This window comes from Protomyctophum parallelum, assembly GCF_964188405.1.
Source record: "Protomyctophum parallelum genome assembly, chromosome: 2".
NCBI classification, from domain to species: domain Eukaryota; kingdom Metazoa; phylum Chordata; class Actinopteri; order Myctophiformes; family Myctophidae; genus Protomyctophum; species Protomyctophum parallelum.
Genome location: NC_139699.1, coordinates 37,893,053 through 37,914,023, shown reverse-complemented (window position 1 = coordinate 37,914,023; position 20,971 = coordinate 37,893,053). Strand labels below are relative to the sequence as shown.

The 20,971-nt window shown below is 41.4% G+C and overlaps 1 protein-coding gene across 1 annotated transcript in view; it reads left to right on the top strand.

The window, feature by feature from the left end:
* Positions 1–1,495: 1,495 nt before the first annotated feature.
* Positions 1,496–20,971, top strand: part of tub (TUB bipartite transcription factor) — a gene marked incomplete at both ends in the record, with an annotated part of 42,595 nt that continues 23,119 nt past the window's right edge. The window contains 3 exons of the mRNA XM_083791552.1: positions 1,496–1,533; positions 7,793–7,844; positions 20,480–20,642. Coding sequence (XP_083647678.1) covers positions 1,496–1,533; positions 7,793–7,844; positions 20,480–20,642 — 253 coding nt within the window. The remainder of the gene's footprint in view (positions 1,534–7,792; positions 7,845–20,479; positions 20,643–20,971) is intronic.

Here is a 20,971-nt window from a genome sequence, read left to right as displayed (position 1 = left end):
CATTATATATCGGTCAGATTGGTGGTGTGACGTCACTAGATGGCAAGATGATTCTATCTACATCTGTGGTAAACAGATATCGTCGCACATGACCATATTTCACAATTATTGTACTATTTTCTACTATGCTATCATCATGATCCGATAACCCCATGTGAATCACACAGTTACAACATCTGAAGTGGACATCTATATTCCATGCCTCCCTCACACAGCAGCTTTCACCGCTTAAACCCTAGACTTTGAGTGGATTTCCAAAGGCTCTAAACTTGACGCGATGCGAGTTTGTAGATCTGCTATTTTTGCCGAATGTTAGGCCCAGAATAGGGATACTAGGGTTCAAGTGGTTCAGATCAATAATGTATTCAGTGGGTTTAACTGTCGGTAGATGGACTCTTAAATAACCCTGGGAACACACAGAGAGGTGTGTGTATGCTTATGTGGCGGTAGCGTGGGTGGGGGTGGGCTGGGGGTGCTGGTTTTGGAAGAGGGCGGAAGCAGATGCGTGTGAGAGAGGGACTCCAGAGAGCTGTGGCACTATCACAGTGTGCCTTTGTCTGTGTTGTCTGCGTGTTTTAATTAAAGGCTGCTAAGTGCTAACACTAGTCTGAACAGTCATATATATATATGCTGATGGCGATTGCTTTGAAAGAATACATGAAATTGCGGTTGAGAAAACATATCTGATTCCCTGCTTTACATGCCCTGAGTGGCACACACTGTGTGAGGATGACTGGGGGTGCATGGGGGTGGGGGGGCAGAGAGCAGGAGAGGGAGCGAGAGATGGGGAGGGGGGTCTAAAGATAGGGTCGCAGCATAGCTGATATTTCAAAGGAGAAAACGAAACGGGATTCTCCATTACCTGTTCCCTCCTCTTGGTGCCTGTGGTCATTGTGGGAGAGATGGAGAGAGTGAGACTGGGTGAGGAAGAGGGACATTTAGACATACAGTAGGAAGATGAGGAGGGGAGGGGGGATTTAAAGAGAGACACACGGAGGTTGTACAGAGAGAGAGAGAGAGAGAGAACGACAGAGAGAGAGAGAGAGAGAGGGAGGGGGTGAGAGAGAAAGAGCGGGGGAAGATAGCGCAGAAGAGGTGCCGAGAAAGAGGCGGGCGTGAGGAGAGAGAGGAATTGATGGGACCGCGCACACGGGCGAGAGGACACAGACGCACACGCTGGGGGTTTATTCTGTAAGCTTGCCGTGCATGACTGAAGAGCGCAGCTTCTGCATCTGAACCATATAGTTGTGTCTCAGACCGAGATCTTGCCTGAGACGTGCTGCTCTGCTCGGCATCAGCGGACATCGGAAAGGAACACAGAGCGAGAGAAGCTGGGGAATACGAGGGGCTGTGTGCAGAGGATGAACAGGCTATGTGGGATCTGTCGCTGTGATCGCTGCATGTCACCAGACCCCACGGCCACTCGTGCTGTCACCGTCGCAGGCCGTTGGCCTCACTCTTGGAAGGGACCAGCTGTCAGGGCAATAGATACATTATGAGCTCCAAGCACTCCTCCGATTGGATCCCCTACAGGTACTGTAGCTCTTTCCTAGAGCAAAGGAAGGGACAGACTGTATATATATATATATATATATATATATATATATATATATACACACACACACACACACACACACACACATAATGGATACAGTATAGAATAGTGGGAAATACATATTCAATAGGTTGACAGGTAGCCTACTATTAGGGATTATTTTATCATGATTTGATTCAAATGGAATGATTACTAATTACTATCACGTTGTCATTGGTGTTCCCATGGTATAATTAGAAATACTAGCATTATGTATAACATTGCAACAAATGAGATATGCTGAAATAGAGCAAAACCTCCTCTACTTCACAGATACAGTACATACTGTTTTGCATAATTGAACTCAGTCGTCCACAATCACATTGGGATAGTTTGTGTGTGCACCCGTCCATGCGTGTGTGCAACACTGTGCATGTGATTATGCATGTGCACATAATGTGTGAATAACATTTATCCCTTGCATCTATATTCTTATTGGCAATTCAGTCTGTTGCTGATCTGTTACCTCATTGACTCCACAAGCTCTTGGTTGCTATAAGTGACATGAAATAATTGTCTGTCCATCACTGTTTTCAGTGAGATATTGTATCAGAGTGGATCGATCTCACTGGATCAAATTGCTGTATGAACATTGTAATGCTGACATTATCTCATGTATTTATCTCAGTATCTCATTTCCGTGTATACCAATTTTTACTGCATCAGTACTTTTTTCATCTTTCATCTTTCATGTTTTTTTTCCCCTCAGCGGGGGAGTAAACAGCAAGCAGCAGCATAATTTATGACATGATCATGCTACACTTTCCAAACCTGCTATCTTTGGCATTTTTCCCCTCCTCTTCATTCTAGACCCACAGCATGGATGGTCTCCTAGAGCAATAAGCAGCTCTTCCCATCCCATGGAAGCTGCCATGAAAAATGTATGGCCCTCTGTGCAAGGCTGTGAGTTAGAGACACAGCTGCACTGTGTAGCGGTAGCCCATCTCATTAAACACCACCACCCCTGTTTCTCAATCCCCCAACCTTGTTGAGCCAGACCAGTCTATCATAATGACTGAGGTCACAGCCTTGTAAACACTGCACTTAGTTACACTTGGTGCATCCATTCTCCCTGATGATCCATTATATATATACACCTGCTTAAGTGTACACTCAAAAGTAGAAAAGAATACATGGGAAAATGTCACTGAAGAGACCGAGTACAGTATAGCTCTGATGCACACACACACACACACACACACACACACACACACACACACACACACACACACACACACACTTAATATGCACAACTTAAGTTTTTGTACAAAAATAAGTGTTACATACATAGCTCTATATTCAAATAAACAAGTGTAATCGGAAGTGTAGTGATGAAACAAATAAATGAGCATGAAACTGACAGTGGAACACAAGCTTTTTTGTGGTTCTCTCTCCTGATCGGATGAAATTTGTAACCCACCTGAAAATGTGCTTTCTATTTACTGGCGAGATGGAGAGACCCCTGTTACTGTTAGCAACTCTCTATAGCATTAATTACTATTAGAATTTAACTTTTTAACAATACACTTTTTATTTTAAACAAAATATATCACTTTCAGCAACTTTTTAAAGTTATGTGTTGGTGACACACCAACCATCAATCATGTGGCTGCTCGGTTAGAACAACTGCAGCACTGCATTATTGTAGGTCACAATTTTGTGCTGTACTGTAGGTCACTGGTTCTCAATATTCACATTTGCATGTGAAGGGTGCATTATGCACTACTGTATGTATTTGGCCATGGACCTGAAAATATCTTCCCCCCCCCCCTCCCTAAAATGTTCTACACTTTTCAATTATTTTCAGAATTCTTCTGAAAATCGCAGGTCTACAAGCACACAACACATATTGCATTGCGACATGTTGTGAGCTTGTAGAGCTAACCCATCAAGTACTCCTGGGGGTTCCCGGACACTACTTTGAGAACCACAGAGATAAATCAATATATATCAGAAGTTTGTAATACAAGAAAGAGATCTCTCCCCATGACCACAACCACAAACAGAGAGGACCGTATTGTGCAAAAGAAATACAGCAAATCTTTCCAGCAATGTGATAACATGAAAACATCAGAATATTAACAGTGTTATTGCAAAAGAAATACCGGTATAATCCTAATGTCTTTTGTTTGTTACACAGACATGGGTAGGGCTGTATCGCTGGAAGGTACGATTATTGGTGAACGATTATTAAGTCATATCAGATCGGCAACTTTGGCATTGAACAGATGCAATTTTTTGCCAATCATTTATTTGATAATATTTATGTTTAAGCTGAAAATGCTTTTTGTGATGGCGACATTCTCAGACAGTCCTTATAGTCTTGTCTTAACAGAGATGTTATACTGAATGTCCATATAAGGATCTGCGCTAAACATAAGGGCGACACACAAATAAGTATACCTTTGCTGACTGAGGAGTCAAATTAGCTGTTAGATTGACAGCTACAGTTGAATTAGACTGAACACATTGGTGAGCAAAGAGACTTAATGGAAGGCAGAGAAATACAGAATAATGCATATATTTGGCAATGTATTTGGCATTCTAGAATTTCCATTACAGCTATAACTGGCCAATTTGGAAGATTCTTCCTTGGCCTACTGGAAGTGTGCATGCAAAGTTTCCTGCAGATCATCCTCAGATTCGTGGGAATGTGTGCAAAGTTTCAGAGAAATCAGATGATGTATTCATGATGTGTGTCATTTTGTGTGATGATAATGTGTACCAATTTGCAAAGAAAACGCCATATGGCGGAAAAGTTGTCAGGTGGAAATGGGTGTGGCTTATGTGGGGAGTTCCGTAATGATCTAAGAAGGAATCCAGGGGAAAAGGGATTTCGATGACCTATGGTTCAAGAGTTATAGGCCAAAGCATGAATTTTCGGCCTATTTAAAAAAAAAGTAGGATGTAATTTCTTCCATGGCCTAGTGGGATTGTGCATGCACAGTTTCATGGCACTCTGTTCATGATTTGAGTAATTTTGTTCAAAAAGGGCCACTCCTACACATTTTGAAAGCCAATCTTAGCCAATCAGGAGGGAATATGAAAAGTCTGACAGATCTGTCTTTGTCGAGCATCTACAGGTATATACAAACACAATTGGCCTGTGTTCGAGGAGGGAGCCGGGCGGAGAGGGTGTTTCTGCATGCATCATGGGCTTGTCAGCAGGTAGTGTTGGGGCAGAAGAGTAGAATGAAGGTTACGTCCTCCTACAGTGTGCATCAGTAGGCCCAATACATCAGATAATAGGAATGCTGTGTTTTTTAGAAGTCTGCATCTTCATCCAGAAGCACATTTACTGTATAATAACAGGTGTAGGGTAAACCCTACTGGAAACCTGTAGTGTAAGGTCGATGCAGTAGCCTACCGGTCGATTGGACCACAATGCAATTATTCGGATATCAACCAATACGGTAATTCAGTATCGGGCATTCCTACTAGAAGCTATACCGAATATGAAGATACTGTCACGGTGTGGTCACGGAGGTAGGACTCAAATGCAGAACGACCAGGCCAGGCAGAGAAGTGAATGTTCAAGAGGTTTAATTCTCGAAAACCCACATGGAGAAATCACAAGGAACAAAATACATGGAACAACTGAGAAATTACTAGGAAATAACTAGAAATACACAAGGAACTGACCACAACATATACGACGACAAACTGACAAGGAACTGAAAACACTGGGGCATATATATAGACAAGACTAACTACACACAGGTGAACTGAAACACACAATCAACACTGGGATAGGCTAAAGGCCTATTCATAGTCTGGATTTTCGGTGGTGAGGTGACCACCGCTCCGGTGGTGAGCTGACCACCGGAGCTGAAATAACGTTGAGCGGTGGTGAGTAAAAACAGAGAGAAGGGCTGGAGCGGTGGCGGTGGTTTGCTCTTCACCGCGGCTCGTGACGTCATGTTGTAGTTCGGTGGTCACCCCACCACCGTAAATCCAGACTATGTATGAGCCTTAACAGGCAACAGAACACAGGTGGCTAGGGTTATACAGGGAGGTGAGATAAGGCAGGTGAGAGCAAACAAGGCAGACAGGAAATCACAGAACACAAATACAATTGTAATAAGTCCACAGACAAAGTCCAAGGGCAAATACTATATACTGTCATGTATCCATGCAAAGATATGGATTTTTACTAACCATCATCAATGATGTACATATTGCAAACATTAACAATATAATGTATATTTTTAAGTTAATAAAGAACTTTTTCCTTGCCGCAGTATTCAAAAGTAAAAGAAAACAGACCATGATAGACAAGATAAAGACAAAAACAATCTGTCATATCATATTAAATTGTACATTTTACTCTACTGTTATAATGTCAAAAGTCTGAAAGAATATTGTGATATGATATTTTGGGCATATCTGCCAGCCCTAAAACGAGTCTCTTGACAATGAGGTGGTTGACCTCCAAGGCAACAGTTCTGTGTCATTACATTCCAGACTGATGCTTATATTCTTACACTTGATTACACTGATTGCAGATGTTGAGTGCTTTGTTTGTCTGTGCACTTGAATAAGAGTGGAAGGTAAAATGTGCTTTTTATTATGCCTATTAGTCACTTACAGTATGTCAAACTAGAATAGGCTCTGCGGATATTCCAAGCTGGATCCATCTAAGGACAGATGCAGTATACTGTACAGTAGACAAGCCATTCACCAATTCTCCATAATATCTGTCAGATGTCTGGGTCACATCACCCTGTTACACAGTGTCCATCTCTTTTCATCAGTGGTATACAAAGTACTCAACCCCAGTAATTAGTAAATGGTGCATTTTTATAGCGTCTCTATCGAGGCGCTTTACAATGTGCATTACACTGACTGAAGGTGGAGAAAAGCATGCAAGGCACCAACCTTGAACCTTCTCATCGGAACGCAATTAGGGGTGTCTTGCTCAAGGACACTTCAGCATTAACTCATTTTGGGAGGGAACCTCTTTTGGTGTTAGCATTACGTTATGCTTTAGCTATTGAAAAATAGCAGATCTACAAGCTCATAGCGCGCCACCGAGTGGCGCACTACGAGCTTGTAGGTCTGCTATTTTTGAAAAATCGAAGAACGACTGACATAGAAACATAGCTTTTTCAGAAAACTGTCAGGATGTAGAAGACATTTTTAGAATCTGATCTCAGGTCAAAATGGGTTAACTCTGGGGGAGCTCGGGATGGAACATGGAACCTTCCGGTTCCCAAGCGGCCACTCTACCTCCTAGAAGTATTGATGCTCCGTATGGTCAAATATTACTCAACAACAAGTGAAAGTTGCTCAGTCAAATTTGTACATGAGTTAAAGTACTGGTGAACGCTGATTAAAAAATACTTCATTATTCAAAAGTACAAATTACAAAGCACTTTTTCCCTTTTTTCTTTTTAATATCAATGCATTGCTGTATTGAAAATTACACTTTCCCCAAAAACTAGGATTTTCCGGAAATATCAATAATAGTGAAAATGTCAATCTCTTGTAGATCTGCTATTTTCATATGGCTTAATTGATTAATTCATAATGTACCTTTTCCCTGGCTAAAATGTAGTGAAACCAAAAGTCCTGCTCTCTTTCTCCAATACAATTCTTCCCCCAGCAGCAGAATTATGGTGAGCACAAGGCCTAATATATTATTTTTATTATTATTTATAGAGTACCACTTAAACAGACATTTAAAACCAAAGTATTACTTCAAAAACAATGCATCCCCAGCAGGGAGCAGGCTTTTTGTGGCTTCACCTGACGCTGTTACATCAATAGTTGTAATGAAGAAATCCTTCCAAATGAAAAGCTTTCCTTTGACATTAAATTAAACGATCAATGATTTAGCATGAGCAAAGCTTAGTACGTCCATCAAGTTGTACGAAAGTAAGCATTTGACTTGATGAAGCTAGCCCAGGAATATGTTGTAAACATATATGTATTTTGATCCTTAACCAGTCCATTTAGCTAGAAGCTCCGTTCCAAGTCTACAACGTTCGGATTGTACTTAGGACATTTTGTTTAAATAAAATGCATTTTATTTTTCAACAAGCAGTTAAAATAGTAATATAATGAATCTCTTATTTTCCCTAGTTTACAGTAGGCAAACGTCTAATTTCTCTTCTGGGTCTTGAGCTAAAATGTTTTACTGTATATATGAACTGGTTACTTAACATCCTTCTTTGTTTTGTTTCCTTCTCTTTGTAGTACTTTAGACGATGAAGGCAGCAACCTCCGACAGCAGAAACTGGACAGACAGGTAGGTGTCTCTCTCTCTTTTGATTGATTGATTGAAATATTTATTAACAGTTTGCAGAATTACAGTACATTTCAAGCACAAACTTAATACAAAGACTGTTAACTGTGAGTGGACGACCCAATTAAGCATTACACTTGTTTACAAGAGGGTCCACCTTGTTCAATTCATCAAAACATTTAGAGACTTACAAATAGACACTTCTATATAGTCAAAGAACAGAACATGAATTCATCATAAAGGAGGTAAAAAGGGAAAAGAAACATATACAGTGAGGGGAAAAGTTATATACACACACATGAATAAACGCACACACGCACGCATTGTTTGTAAACGAGAGTGAGACGTTTTTTTAGAGATGAGAGAGTGAGAGTGCTGCTGCTATGCCAAAGTTAAGCAGCACACACACACGCAAAACAAATAAATTATATTATACAGTACACACATCACATACATGAATAAACACACACACGTGCATGGGCGCACACACACGCACACATACACACACTCACATGCACATTCTTGCAATGCTATGAAAACATGTTTTAGCTTGAACCTAATCAAATTAATTATCATAACTGCATTATTATAATAAATATATAAACCTTTTGTTTTGTGATCATTTCAAGTCAATTGAATTATAGTGACATTGCAATACAGTAGCCTATTTACGGACAGCTGTCCTGCACAGTAATCATCAACAGATGGGTTTTCAGCATCTCCTCATCGTACTAATGAACAAACCACCTGAGTTAAATTTAGACTCAGAGTTTTGCAGTGTATCATGCTACTCATTATATTCATAATGTAACACCACCATGTGTTACTGCATTCAATTAAATATCCTCCTGCTCATCACATTACCTGGAATTTATAATGGAATGAAAATAAAAATGTTACATTTTAGAAATATAAAGAGAACTAAACTGTTTAATGTTTGCCCAAAATGGATAGGTTTCAGTGTATAGTGCAACAGAAAGTTTCCGTTCCCAATAGATATATATTTTTAACAGCAAGTGAATAAATGAATACTGCACATTCTCCTCTTCACTTGCAAATATGTATAGGGAACAGAAGGTGTCTCGATCTTCCCAATAAATATGTTTTAATTAATTGCAAGTGAAGAGGACAGTGTGGGCAGGAGGAGTCTGTTCTTCTAGTTTCTTTCATGAGGCATGACATATTTTCATTGTTATGATTTCGTGATGATTTCGTGATGATTATGATTCACTGATGAATGCAAGAACAACAACCAAATGGAGAATGAATACATGCAGGCTTACTATTATGAATAATTTCCAAATTGATTGATCGTTTACAGAGCAGTTTAAAGAGAGCCAGGAGGAAGTGCTGCCTAGAGTGGCTCGGCGAGGAGGCCTACTGCTGACAGTAGGCCTAATCTAAAACAATAAACACTTGGGGACCATTCAACATTACTGAACAATGAGCATGGAGGATTTTAAAGTGCTCTAACCATACCTAACACCATGCCAACCATACCTAATACCATGCCAAAAATCTGAAACTTGTCACCAAAGTGCAAGATTTTCTCCCAGCTAACAGAGTAATGTTAACATTGCTACGAAGCAAGTTGGTTCAGCTGTCACTGTAGAGTGCACTTATACAATGTCAAACTTGTGGTATTATGATATCAACGCAGCCACGCAGGTGTTATTTTTTAAATCTGCCTGTTAGAAGTCCACAAAGTAAGTGTCTCTCTCTCTCTCTCTCTCTCTCTCTCTCTCTCTGTCTGCCACTCTTTCTGTCTCTGTCTCTTACTCTTAGGGTTTAGGTGCATTTGAAAGATAAATATTTTGATTGATTGATTGATTGATTGACTTTAATTAGAATTACAGTACATTTCAAGCACAACTCAATACAAGACTGTTAACCGTGGACGACATCATAAATCATTACACTTTAGAGACGTACAAATATTTAGAGATGTACAAATATATACTATATAGCCAAAAACAGGAAATCATCATAGATTGAGAGCGGTTTAGAAGGAGTCAAGGGATTTGCATGTCTTAATGACTGTTGGTAGGGCGTTCCACATTTTGGTGGCATATAGAGCGAAAATAATTTAGTCCCTTGTTTGTGCCGAATCTGGGTTGCACATGGTTTGTTGAACTCCCTCTGGTGTTGTGGGTGTGGACTTCGTTGACATTAACGTTTATGACATTAATTAGGGCTCCATTTTCGTCACCGCTAAACCCCTTATCCCTAAACTTTTTTTTTTACTATTTTGAAAAACATTTTTTAATAGTTCAACTAGCCAATCTACATTGACACATTGTGAGCTTGTAGACAGGCCATTTTAACTATTCAAAAATGTTTTGCAAAATAGTAAAAAAAGGCAAAGAATTTTAGCAGTGATGAAAGTGGACTGTCATATGATTGCTTGAACCCAGATACAGACAGGAGACTTATGGAGTTGCATTTTTAGAATATAGATTTATTATACCTCTGACATGAGGAGCAGAGCTGAGTGAGCAGAGGCAGGTGAGGCAGGCAAGCGTCCAGTTCCAGGGTGGTTCAAGGTCACTGTGAAGACAGGAGAATAAATGTATTTCAGAATAGCACACTGAGATAGAATGATGCTGCTAGCCCGGGTGGAACATAACTGACTAGGTCCAACAGAGACGGATGATCTGGCATGGCACGAAGGGTTGAACCTGGCTTTATAGTTGTGCTGATTGGTTGCCTCCGCCTCCTCTCCTGCACCTCTGTCTCCACTCCTATAATTAGAGGATAGGTTAGAAAGAAGGGGAGGAACACCGGGTAGGTGTGGCAGACGTGACATGGACAGGTACAGTAGCCTACATGGGTATCTTGGTGGTGTATCGAATCTTGTTGACCAGACCCATTGCAAGATGCTGGTCGTCAACCCTAAGCCATTCCACCCTGTCAAATTGGGCAGGGGTGAGGTGGGTTCGGGTTGTTTTGGGAAGTCTGGAGCCTTGTTTTAAGGGTCTTTTCTCCAGTACTCGGTTCATACTGTTGAAACAACCCATGTTAAGGTTTCTAACTACCTGTCACTGCACTTCCGCATGCGTCGTGGCAGACAGAGCAAGCAGACAGAGCAAGCTCTCCTGGTTTTGTGCGAAGACAACTTTTCTACAATGGAAACCAACGCCGACTAGAAAAACTTACCAGAGACGATTCACCCGCAGCGGACCCCTCTGGGGTCCCCGATGGTAAGACTCGTTCCTGTACTCTACTCAGCTACTGTTGTTTGCTGTCTCAACGCTGCGGGCTCTGGAAAGAGCCTGTGTGTGTAAGTCCCGCTCCCGGCTATCCATCTGTCCTACAGCCGTTCGTCACTGCTCTGTCCCTGCTTCTTTCTTTTGTTCCGGTCGCTGGTTGTGGTCTTCTCTTATTTAACAGATCCAATGGCACCCCGAACGGAGATTGCGGCGCTCGAGGGTGAGCTTCGCTCTATCGAGCATCAAATCGAGGGACTACTTCAAAGGAAGACCGCGCTGTGTTCCCGGCTGGCCAGCGTGGAAAATGGAGCCGCCCTGCAGTCCTCATCCGCGGCCACTGTCCCGCCTGCCCCTGTGCTGGAACCTTCACCGTCCTGGGCAACAGTAGTGAAGAAAGGCCGCCTCAAAAAAGGCAAAAAAGGCTTAAAAGCGTCGCTTCCCCTATTTGACGCAAGTCTGGACTCAACTTTTACAAACTTTTCCTCCCCTCTGGCAAATCGTCCCCAAGAGTCAATCCTCTCACCGTTGCCTCCTCTGGTTCAGCGAGCGGTCTCTGGCCGAGGAAACTCCACGCCAGCTCCCGAGCGCTCAGGCTGTAGAAAGCGCCCAGCTAGCCCCGCTCTGCCCACCGCTTCTCCCGTGTCGCAAACGGCTTCACCAGAGGTAAAGCGCCCCCGTCTCTCCTCCTTGCAACCTGTGACCGCCACTTCACCGGTTACACATAACTTTCCACGTACTGGAGAAACTGTTGCACTCCTCCATGCTGCGGCGGATACTTTGGTAGAACTCCCTTCAATCAATAATACCATATTAGCCACCTCCAGTCCCGAGGATCGTTCTGCTGGCCCCTCTGGGTCAAATGCTAATCATGCTAGCGTGCTAGCCCGCTACTCCAAGAAACTTGCGTGTTACAATAATAACAAATACAACAACAACCCTGACATAATCATCCTTGGAGATTCTTTAGTTAGGCACACAATTCTACCACGCGCCGTCACTTTTTGTCTCTCCGGGGGTAAGATAGTTGATATGATTGCGCTTGTCCCAGCTGTTATCAATCTTTACCCCACCGCCTCTATTATCATCACACATGTGGCTACAAATGACGTCAGAGCTGGTGGCCGTTCCACCAAAATGCGCACTGACCTAGAACTGCTATGTGCTACAGTAGAAAGCCTGGGGAAACGCTGCATTGTGTCAGGCCCCATCCCAACACTCTCCAATAAAATCGAACAGTTTAGCCGACTTTACAGCTTTCATCTCTGGCTGCATGGTTTCTGTGCTGCTCTAGGATACGATTTCATCTCCAACTTTGACTACTTTTGGCGCATCCATAGCCTGTACAGGAATGATGGTGTGCACCTAAATAGTGATGGCAGTAGATTACTGCGGGACAATTATATTAAACACATTGCTTTTAATCATTGATATATTGCGCGGCTCGATCCGACTGTCCTACTTCCCTCTCCAACCTCTACCCCTAACTATATGGATCCCGCCGCTTCATGCACAAATTGTACTAATAACAATTGCAATAACCATGAGCATCTCCCTTTGAGTCATGCTGATTCTATTTCCATCTCCTGTCCGCTATCCATCCATGTCCTCACTAGGACAAGACTACCTTCAGTTAATTTCATCCGCACAGTCACCCCATCAAATCTCATTCATATTCCCTGTAGACCCAAGACTCCTCCCACTAAATGTGATAAAAAGCTTAACCTTGCCTTGTTTAACATCAGGTCACTAACAAAAAAGTCCTCCTCCGTAAATGATATAATCTGTAAAGAGAAGCTAGATATAATCTTTCTAACAGAGACATGGCTTGGCTCGGATGGAGCTTTTCTCCTAGCGCCAGCCTGTCCCCCAAACTACAGTTTTATTCACTCTGTTCGCGAGGCTAAGAAAGGAGGTGGACTGGCAATAATTTTTTCAGACACATTAAAATTCAAGGCTCTGACCCTGGGTAGCTTTACATCCTTTGAATACCAGGCCACTATATTACTTGGTAAATCCTCCATGCCAATGATTAGCATTTATCGCCCTCCAAAATGCAGTAAAGCAATATTTCTAACAGAAATATCAGAACTTTTATCTATCTGCTCCACTAACTATGACAGAACTCTTATCACAGGTGATCTTAATCTGCACCTGGATGATGCTACAGATGCTGTGGCTATGGGTTTCTTAGAGTTATTGCATTCCTTTGAGTTTATCCAACATGTTGTTGGGCCTACACATAAACATGGGCACACTCTGGACCTGGTGATTTCTAGAGGGGTGAACATCACTGTGGAAAGGACTATTGAAAGGCCTGAGCTATCAGACCACTATTTGCTGTGTTTTAATATGACTGCCTCTGATCTAGAGGAAAACATCACAGAATATACCATAACAAAGCGCTTTTTTAGCTCTTCTGCAGCTGACGAGTTCCCTCGTCATCTGGGCCCCCCCCTGCCCGATACTCCCCCAGTAAATGATCTGGTTCAAATTTTTAATCTTAAACTAGAGTCAGCTCTTGATATAGTGGCTCCTTTGAAAACAAAAAAGAAACATAACACCAGAGTAACGCCCTGGTTAAATGAGCATACACGCTCACTGAAGCAAGAATGTCGTAGAGCTGAGCGAGCTTGGAGAAAAAATAAACTCACCACCCACCTAGAGATTCTTAAAAAGTCAACAGTCGCCTATAACAAAGCCCTGCGTCTAGCAAGGCAGGCATATTTCTCTGGCATTATTAACGAGAACAAGACAAATGCCAGAGTCCTATTCTCTACCATTGATCGACTTTTAAACCCCCCCCAGTCCTACAAGCAGTCATTCCCGGCCTCTAAAGCTAAGTGAAATGAGTTTGCATGCTTTTTTGATAACAAAATCTTTAACATTAGAGCTGATATTTTGAATGGTGCTGTTGCTAGTGCAAACCTTCAAACAGCAGCTAACGGTCCCAGGGTAGATCTCTCCAGGGGGAGCCTATTATCGTTTTGCGCAATTGATGAAGACGAACTCCGCAAAACCATATCACAGATGACATCTTCCTCCTGTTCATTGGATACAATTCCCACCACCTTTCTCAAAGAGGTCTTAGACAGTGTGATTGGAGATATCCTAAAAATAGTAAACAGCTCTCTACAGACAGGCGTCTTCCCAGACTCTCTGAAGACGGCCGTAGTCAGGCCCCTACTAAAGAAACATAATCTGGATCCCTCTGTTTTGGGTAACTATCGACCCATTTCGAATCTGCCCTTTCTGGGCAAGGTTTTGGAGAAATGCATCTCTCATCAATTGGACGTATTTCTACAGAGCAATGATGTGCACAACAAATTCCAATCTGGCTTTAGGAAAAATCATAGCACAGAAACTGCCCTTGTAAAAGTAATGAATGATCTTAGGGTGTCTGCTGACAAGAAACATGTATCCGTTCTCCTACTGTTAGATTTAACGGCTGCATTTGACACGATTGATCATTCAATTTTAATACAGCGTCTGGAGCACTGGATAGGCCTGTCTGGTACGGCCCTGTCCTGGTTCTCCTCCTACCTTTCAAACAGAAGTTACTTTGTCAATCTAGCCGAGTTTGACTCAGACAAACACGACATCAGTTCTGGTGTCCCACAGGGCTCGATTCTTGGTCCTCTGCTGTTCTCCTTGTACATTCTGCCATTGGGTGAACTCATTACCAATCACGGAGTCAATTTTCATTTCTATGCTGATGATACCCAACTATATCTTTCTGTGGCCCCAGACGATCCCTGTGCTTTGGACCCGCTGTTGACCTGTCTGTCTGGCATCAAGTGTTGGATGAGTGAGAACTTTCTCAAACTGAATGAGGATAAGACGGAAGTTCTCATAATCGGTTCTAGCGAGCAAAGAGAATCAATAATTGGCAGACTTGGCAACCTGACTGTAGAAGGTAACAGTACAGTAAAGAACCTGGGGGTTATTATTGATTCTGAATTGAATTTTAATTCACACATTAATCATGTTACCAAGATTGCTTTTTTTCACCTTAGAAATATTGCACGGATCAGATCCTATTTGTCCTTGGACGATGCAAAAACGCTAATCCACGCCTTTGTTTTTTCTCGGCTTGACTACTGCAATGCACTCTTTTCAGGACTCCCTAAGAAAGCGACTGACAGATTACAACTTGTCCAAAATGCAGCAGCCAGAGTTTTAACTAGAACTAGGATGAGAGAACATATTACTCCAGTTTTGGCATCACTGCACTGGCTTCCGGTTGTTTTCAGGATTGACTTTAAAATTCTGTTACTTGTCTATAAAGCTCTCAATGGTCTCGCACCTCCGTACCTCCGTGACTGCCTACCTAGATATGTCCCTAGCCGCCCCCTCAGGTCCTCCAACGCTGGCCTACTTGAAGTGCCTAAAGGTATGTGCACAAAAAAGTACGGTGAGGCAGCTTTTTGCTTCTATGGCCCAACAGCCTGGAATAAACTTCCATTCGAGCTCAGACACGCACCCTCTGTAGACATTTTTAAATCTCAACTCAAGACTCACCTCTTCACCCTTGCTTTTAGTTGAGTTTTATTTATTTTATGTGTTTTTATTTATTTTATGTTCTTATATTCGGTTTTGTTCTCTGCTATTGTTCTATCATTTTAACTACTTGTGTTTTATTGTATTTTATTTTTGTGTCCTGCCCTGTGAAGCACTTTGAGCTGCATTTTATGTATGAAAAGTGCTATACAAATAAAGTTTATTATTATATTATTATTATTATACTGTATTTTATTGATTGATTACATTTCTATGACCGGACTAAAATAAAAAAAGCTTGACCTCCCATGTTTTCCTCCTGTGGCCCCCTTCCATAAATATTGAACCGTCCCTTATAGAGTGTCGCAGTCCCGCCCCCTGTCAGAACGACGAGGGCACCGGAAGAGAATTTCACATTCATTTTTCCATAGACGTTTCAGAAATTTAAAGTCCTTTAAGCCTCGGACAAAAGCTGCCAACTCGGCTCCTGCCAAATCATGACAATAAATAAACACATTTTTGGGGGCCAAACAAATAAGACAAACAAAAAAAAGTGTTGTACCCTGCCCTTTTTTTTCTTCTTTCTAATTATTTGTTCGGTCCATTTTTTTTGTTTATTGTCATAATTTGTCAGGAACTGAGTTGGCTTTGTCCAAGGCTTAAAGGATAGTTCAGATTTTTTTAATTCAAGCTGTATGAAATACTTCATTAATTGCGAATGCAGTGAGCACTAACTATGAGACCCTGCAGATCATGTCTGTCTGTGTGTGTGTCCGTGTGTCTGTCCCGCTGTTACACCACCCGCCCGCCACCAGAGGGCGCAGCTGTATCACACAAAACACACACACGCACGCACGCACTCACACACACACACACACACACACACACACACCCACACACACACACACACACACACACACACACAACTTAACTTAAAAAATTTAACTTAAAAAAAAAAACTTAACTTAAAATGAAAAAGAAAAAACTTAACTTAAAAAAAACCTTTAAAAACACTTAAAGGACAACTTTAGTTTTTTTCAACCAAGGTTCATGTTTTAGGTTGTTATTAGAGAAAGTAAAAGATGAGTGTAATCTTTTTTTCATTTGCTGCTTTCTTTTGTTTTAGGGATTTTAGCTGTTTTTGACAGGGGGGCGGGGGCATTCGAACATGGGGCTAAATATGTATTTTTTTACAAAATGTTATAGCGATTTATTTTTTTATTATTTACTATAGTCCTAATAAACCCCAATAAATTACATCTGGCCACAGAAGATCACAGGATCTACTGAATGTGAAGGTAGCCTACTGGAAGCCACACTGTGTGTCATAGGCTCAATATGTCAGTTTGACATATTCAGTAGATCCTGTGATCTTTTGTGGCCAAATGTAATTTATTGGGGTCTAGTAGGACAATAGTAAATAATAAAAAAACAAATCGCTATAAAATGTAAAAAAAAATACATATTTAGCCCCATGTTCGAATGCCCCCGCCCCCCTGTCAAAAACAGCTAAAACCCCTAAAACAAAAGAAAGCAGCAAATGAAAAAAAGATTACACTCATCTTTTACTTTCTCTAATAACAACCTAAAACATGAACCTTGGTTGAAAAAAACGAAAGTTGTCCTTAACTTAACTTAAACTTAACTTAAAAATAAAATCTTAAAAACACAAAAAAACTTAACTTAAAAAAAACTTTAAAAACACTTAACTTCAAAAAACGTAACTTAAAAATAAAATCTTAAAAAAACACAAAAAAGAGAACTTTAAAAAGAAAACATTAAAAAAGTATGTAATTTATTCTAATTGTTGTTATTGCCATTTACGAGCTGCGTTCGCTTCCCGCGTTTGCGCGTCTTACTTGTATAGTGGTTGCAACTGTATTAATTGATTGCCCGAGTCCTGTGGTAGGAGTTCTGCTCTGGTTTTGGTGAAATATTAAGTTGTTCCTGTCATTTTTACGCAGTAAAAGTAAATTAATCCACAAAACTAACGTCAAGCTGCCAAGACAGTGGACGTCCAGACCACCCACAAGGCTCCAGACTTCTCAGGTTACTACTTGGCCTTACTCCTCGAACCCACCTCACCCCTGCCCATTTTGACGAACTGGAATGGCTTAGGGTTGACGACAGCGTACAGCATCTTGCAATGGGTCTGGTCCATAAGATTCGATACAGCACCAAGATACCCATGTACCTATCTAAATACTTCCTTAATGTCAACGAAGTCCACACCCATAACACCAGAGGGAGCTCAAGTTCAAACCATGTGCAACCCACATTCGGCACAAACAAGGGACTAAATTCGTTTCGCTCCTATGCCACCAAAATGTGGAACACCCTACCATCAGTCATTAAGACATGCGAATCCCTTGACTCCTTCAAAACCGCTCTCAAAGGGCACCTATGGACGGCTGCAATTCGAAACTGGCCCCCGTAAAACCTGAATCCCCCACCCACCCCTTTTTCCCCTCACTGTATATGTTTGCTTTTTTCCTTTTTTACCTCCTTTATGATGATTTCCTGTATTTGGCTATATAAAGTATATCTGTACGTCTCTAATTGTTATGATGAATTGAACATGGTTGGCCCTATTGTCTAAGTGTAATACTTTATTACAGTTAACAGTTTTGTATTGAGTTGTGCTTGAAATGTACTGAGCCAGAAAACCCCAGACCACAGAAAATCTACAGAATATTAAAAGTTCAGGTTTTTTGGGTGCAATTGAGCTCAGAAAACCTAAAAAAAAACCCTGATCCCTTTAAAGGTCTTTAAATAAATACTTTCTGAAACGTCTATGGAAAAAAGAAAGGGAAATTCTCTAGCGTTGCCCTTGTAGTTCTGAAAGGGGGCGGGACTGCCACGCTCTATAGGGGGAATCTAAAAGCCTTCTTGTCTCTGTACAGTGAGTTCTCCCAATCCTCATTCACTCTCAATGCACTGCTTATTATTTAAATATAAATGTTATGGTCAAATTATGAACTATATAGTATAAACACCCAATTATGCCAATCAATTATATATTTCTATCACATGCTTATCCAGCAGTCTTTGCCTTATTTCTTAGAATAAACACCCAGGTGGCCTGTTCTAATTGAGTTGAGTTGAGTTTGCAAGCAATCTTAATGCACTGTACTCATTTTTCATGAGCAGAATTCTATATTGGGATATTTGTGTTGTTTCAATCAAAGGTGAGGTGACTGCTGGCCCGATGAGAGTGCTATCTATGTACTGTATAACAAGCCTTTTAGCAAACCCTATAATATGTTATACTGTATCAGTATCACACAAGCTGCTTTTCCGGATAGGGATGTTGTACATTACATTACAGGCTGTTGCCATCAGTCCTTTCTGTAATGTGAAAGCCAGCACGCTCTGAGCTCTGTCTTACTTCCTTGTCTCTCGAGAGGGAGGACGGGCTTAAAAGAAATGTGTTGCTTTTCAGAGCTACAAGGATTGGCACAATTAAATCCGCTCTTTTGAAAACGTCAAACTAATTATCTTTCGGGAAATAGGATAATGAGTTTTCTCGTTGTGGCCTACATACAGAGCTGCTAGCAGCTATAAGTTCTGTGTGAGAAGAGGCACATTAAACATATTCAGCAGCATCTGCATATACGGTTTAATATTATGTGAATTAGATTATTTTAATCATTCACTCTAAAACGTAACATAATGACTCTGTAAGGCAGTCTCTGACATGCATGGGGGGATCATTATTGTCTATTGTGTCACCTATTTTCAGTAGGCATTGTTCACAGGCTGGGCGGGAGCTCAAAGTAAAATATGCCCCACCATAATTGCAAGCATCCATGTATAGTCATGAATCAGATGCACCTGATACTACATTAAGATTGCACACGCAAACATAGTGTAGCGATCCCCCTCCTCTTAGATACATTCATACGTATCAAACACCATCAAACAAATGTTTGGTCATTTTTTTAGGCTACCACAATGCTTCCCCCCCCCCCCCCCCCCCATCAAACAAAAAAGTTTGGTCAAACCATGTGACTCCCAAAAGCATTGTTTTATACGTGTGAATGAGGCCTGCCTGTTGCGTACCGAACTGATGAGTTGGCGATCTGGGTACAGTCCATGCAACTCAGATTGCTACATTTGGTGTCAGAAATGGAGTGGCTCTCTTGGAATCTGAAGGTTCCAGGTTAGATCTCTGACTCCTCCTGACTTGGAGCGTACGTCCTTGAGCAAGACACTGAATAATAATAATAATGATAATACATTTTATTAATATTGCACTTTACATTTGAAACCTGTACTGTACAGAATAAAATAATTTGCATAAAAAAACATTAAAATACCCATAGGGGCAAAAGACCTAGGGGCCAGGGGGTAAAGCCAGAAACGTTAACTGAATGCTTTATTAACACATTAAGACCTGAGGCCAATTCTACCAATGCCTTCAGTTAGTTCTCACACTTTCAAGATCGCACAAATGTAAAAAAATAAATAAAGTAAATTAGCAGATGTACAAACTCATAGGAGATTCAGTTGTGAGCAGACGTTGGAGTGATGAACTGCCACTATACAGCCTTTACTATGTTTTATTTGTTTTGTAGAATGGGACATCACCTTCGGACGGACACCATCTTGAATTTGAAAATAATTAACTGAGATAATTAGCATACTGATTAACTGATAATTTCACTGATTCAGTAACATTCCTTGTGACTGATTCGGTGATTAGGTGTCAGAACCACATTATCTGATGGCCAATTAACCTCAAGGTCACAGCCTCATCTCAGCCTCATCAAGTACAGAATGTGCATTATGTCTTAATTCTGCATTGGTCAGTGTATGAAAACCAAAACAACAGAGTGAGAGAGAGAGAGAGAGAGAGAGAGAGAGAGAGAGATCAAAATTGTGTTTGTGTGTGTTTCTCTATGTACATGCTGGCTTGCGGCCTACATTTAGCGAGCGTTGCTTGAGCAGAAGCAGAAGAAGAAGAGACAAGAGCCTCTGATGGTTCAGTCTAATGTGGACGCACGGTCTCGTGCACGTCGCACCAAGCAGAGTGAGGAGCAGGCTCCACTGGTGGAATCGTACCTCAGTAGCAACAGCAGCACCATCTACCATGGTAAGCATGACACCATCTACCATGGTAAGCATGACACCATCTACCATGGTAAGCATGACACCATCTACCATGGTAAGCATGACACCATCTACCATGGTAAGCATGACACCATCTACCATGAAGCATGACACCATCTACCATGGTAAGCATGACACCATCTACCATGGTAAGCATGACACCATCTACCATGGTAAGTACCATGGTAAGCATGACACCATCTACCATGGTAAGCATGACACCATCTACCATGGTAAGTACCATGGTAAGCATGACACCATCTACCATGGTAAGCATGACACCATCTACCATGGTAAGCATGACACCATCTA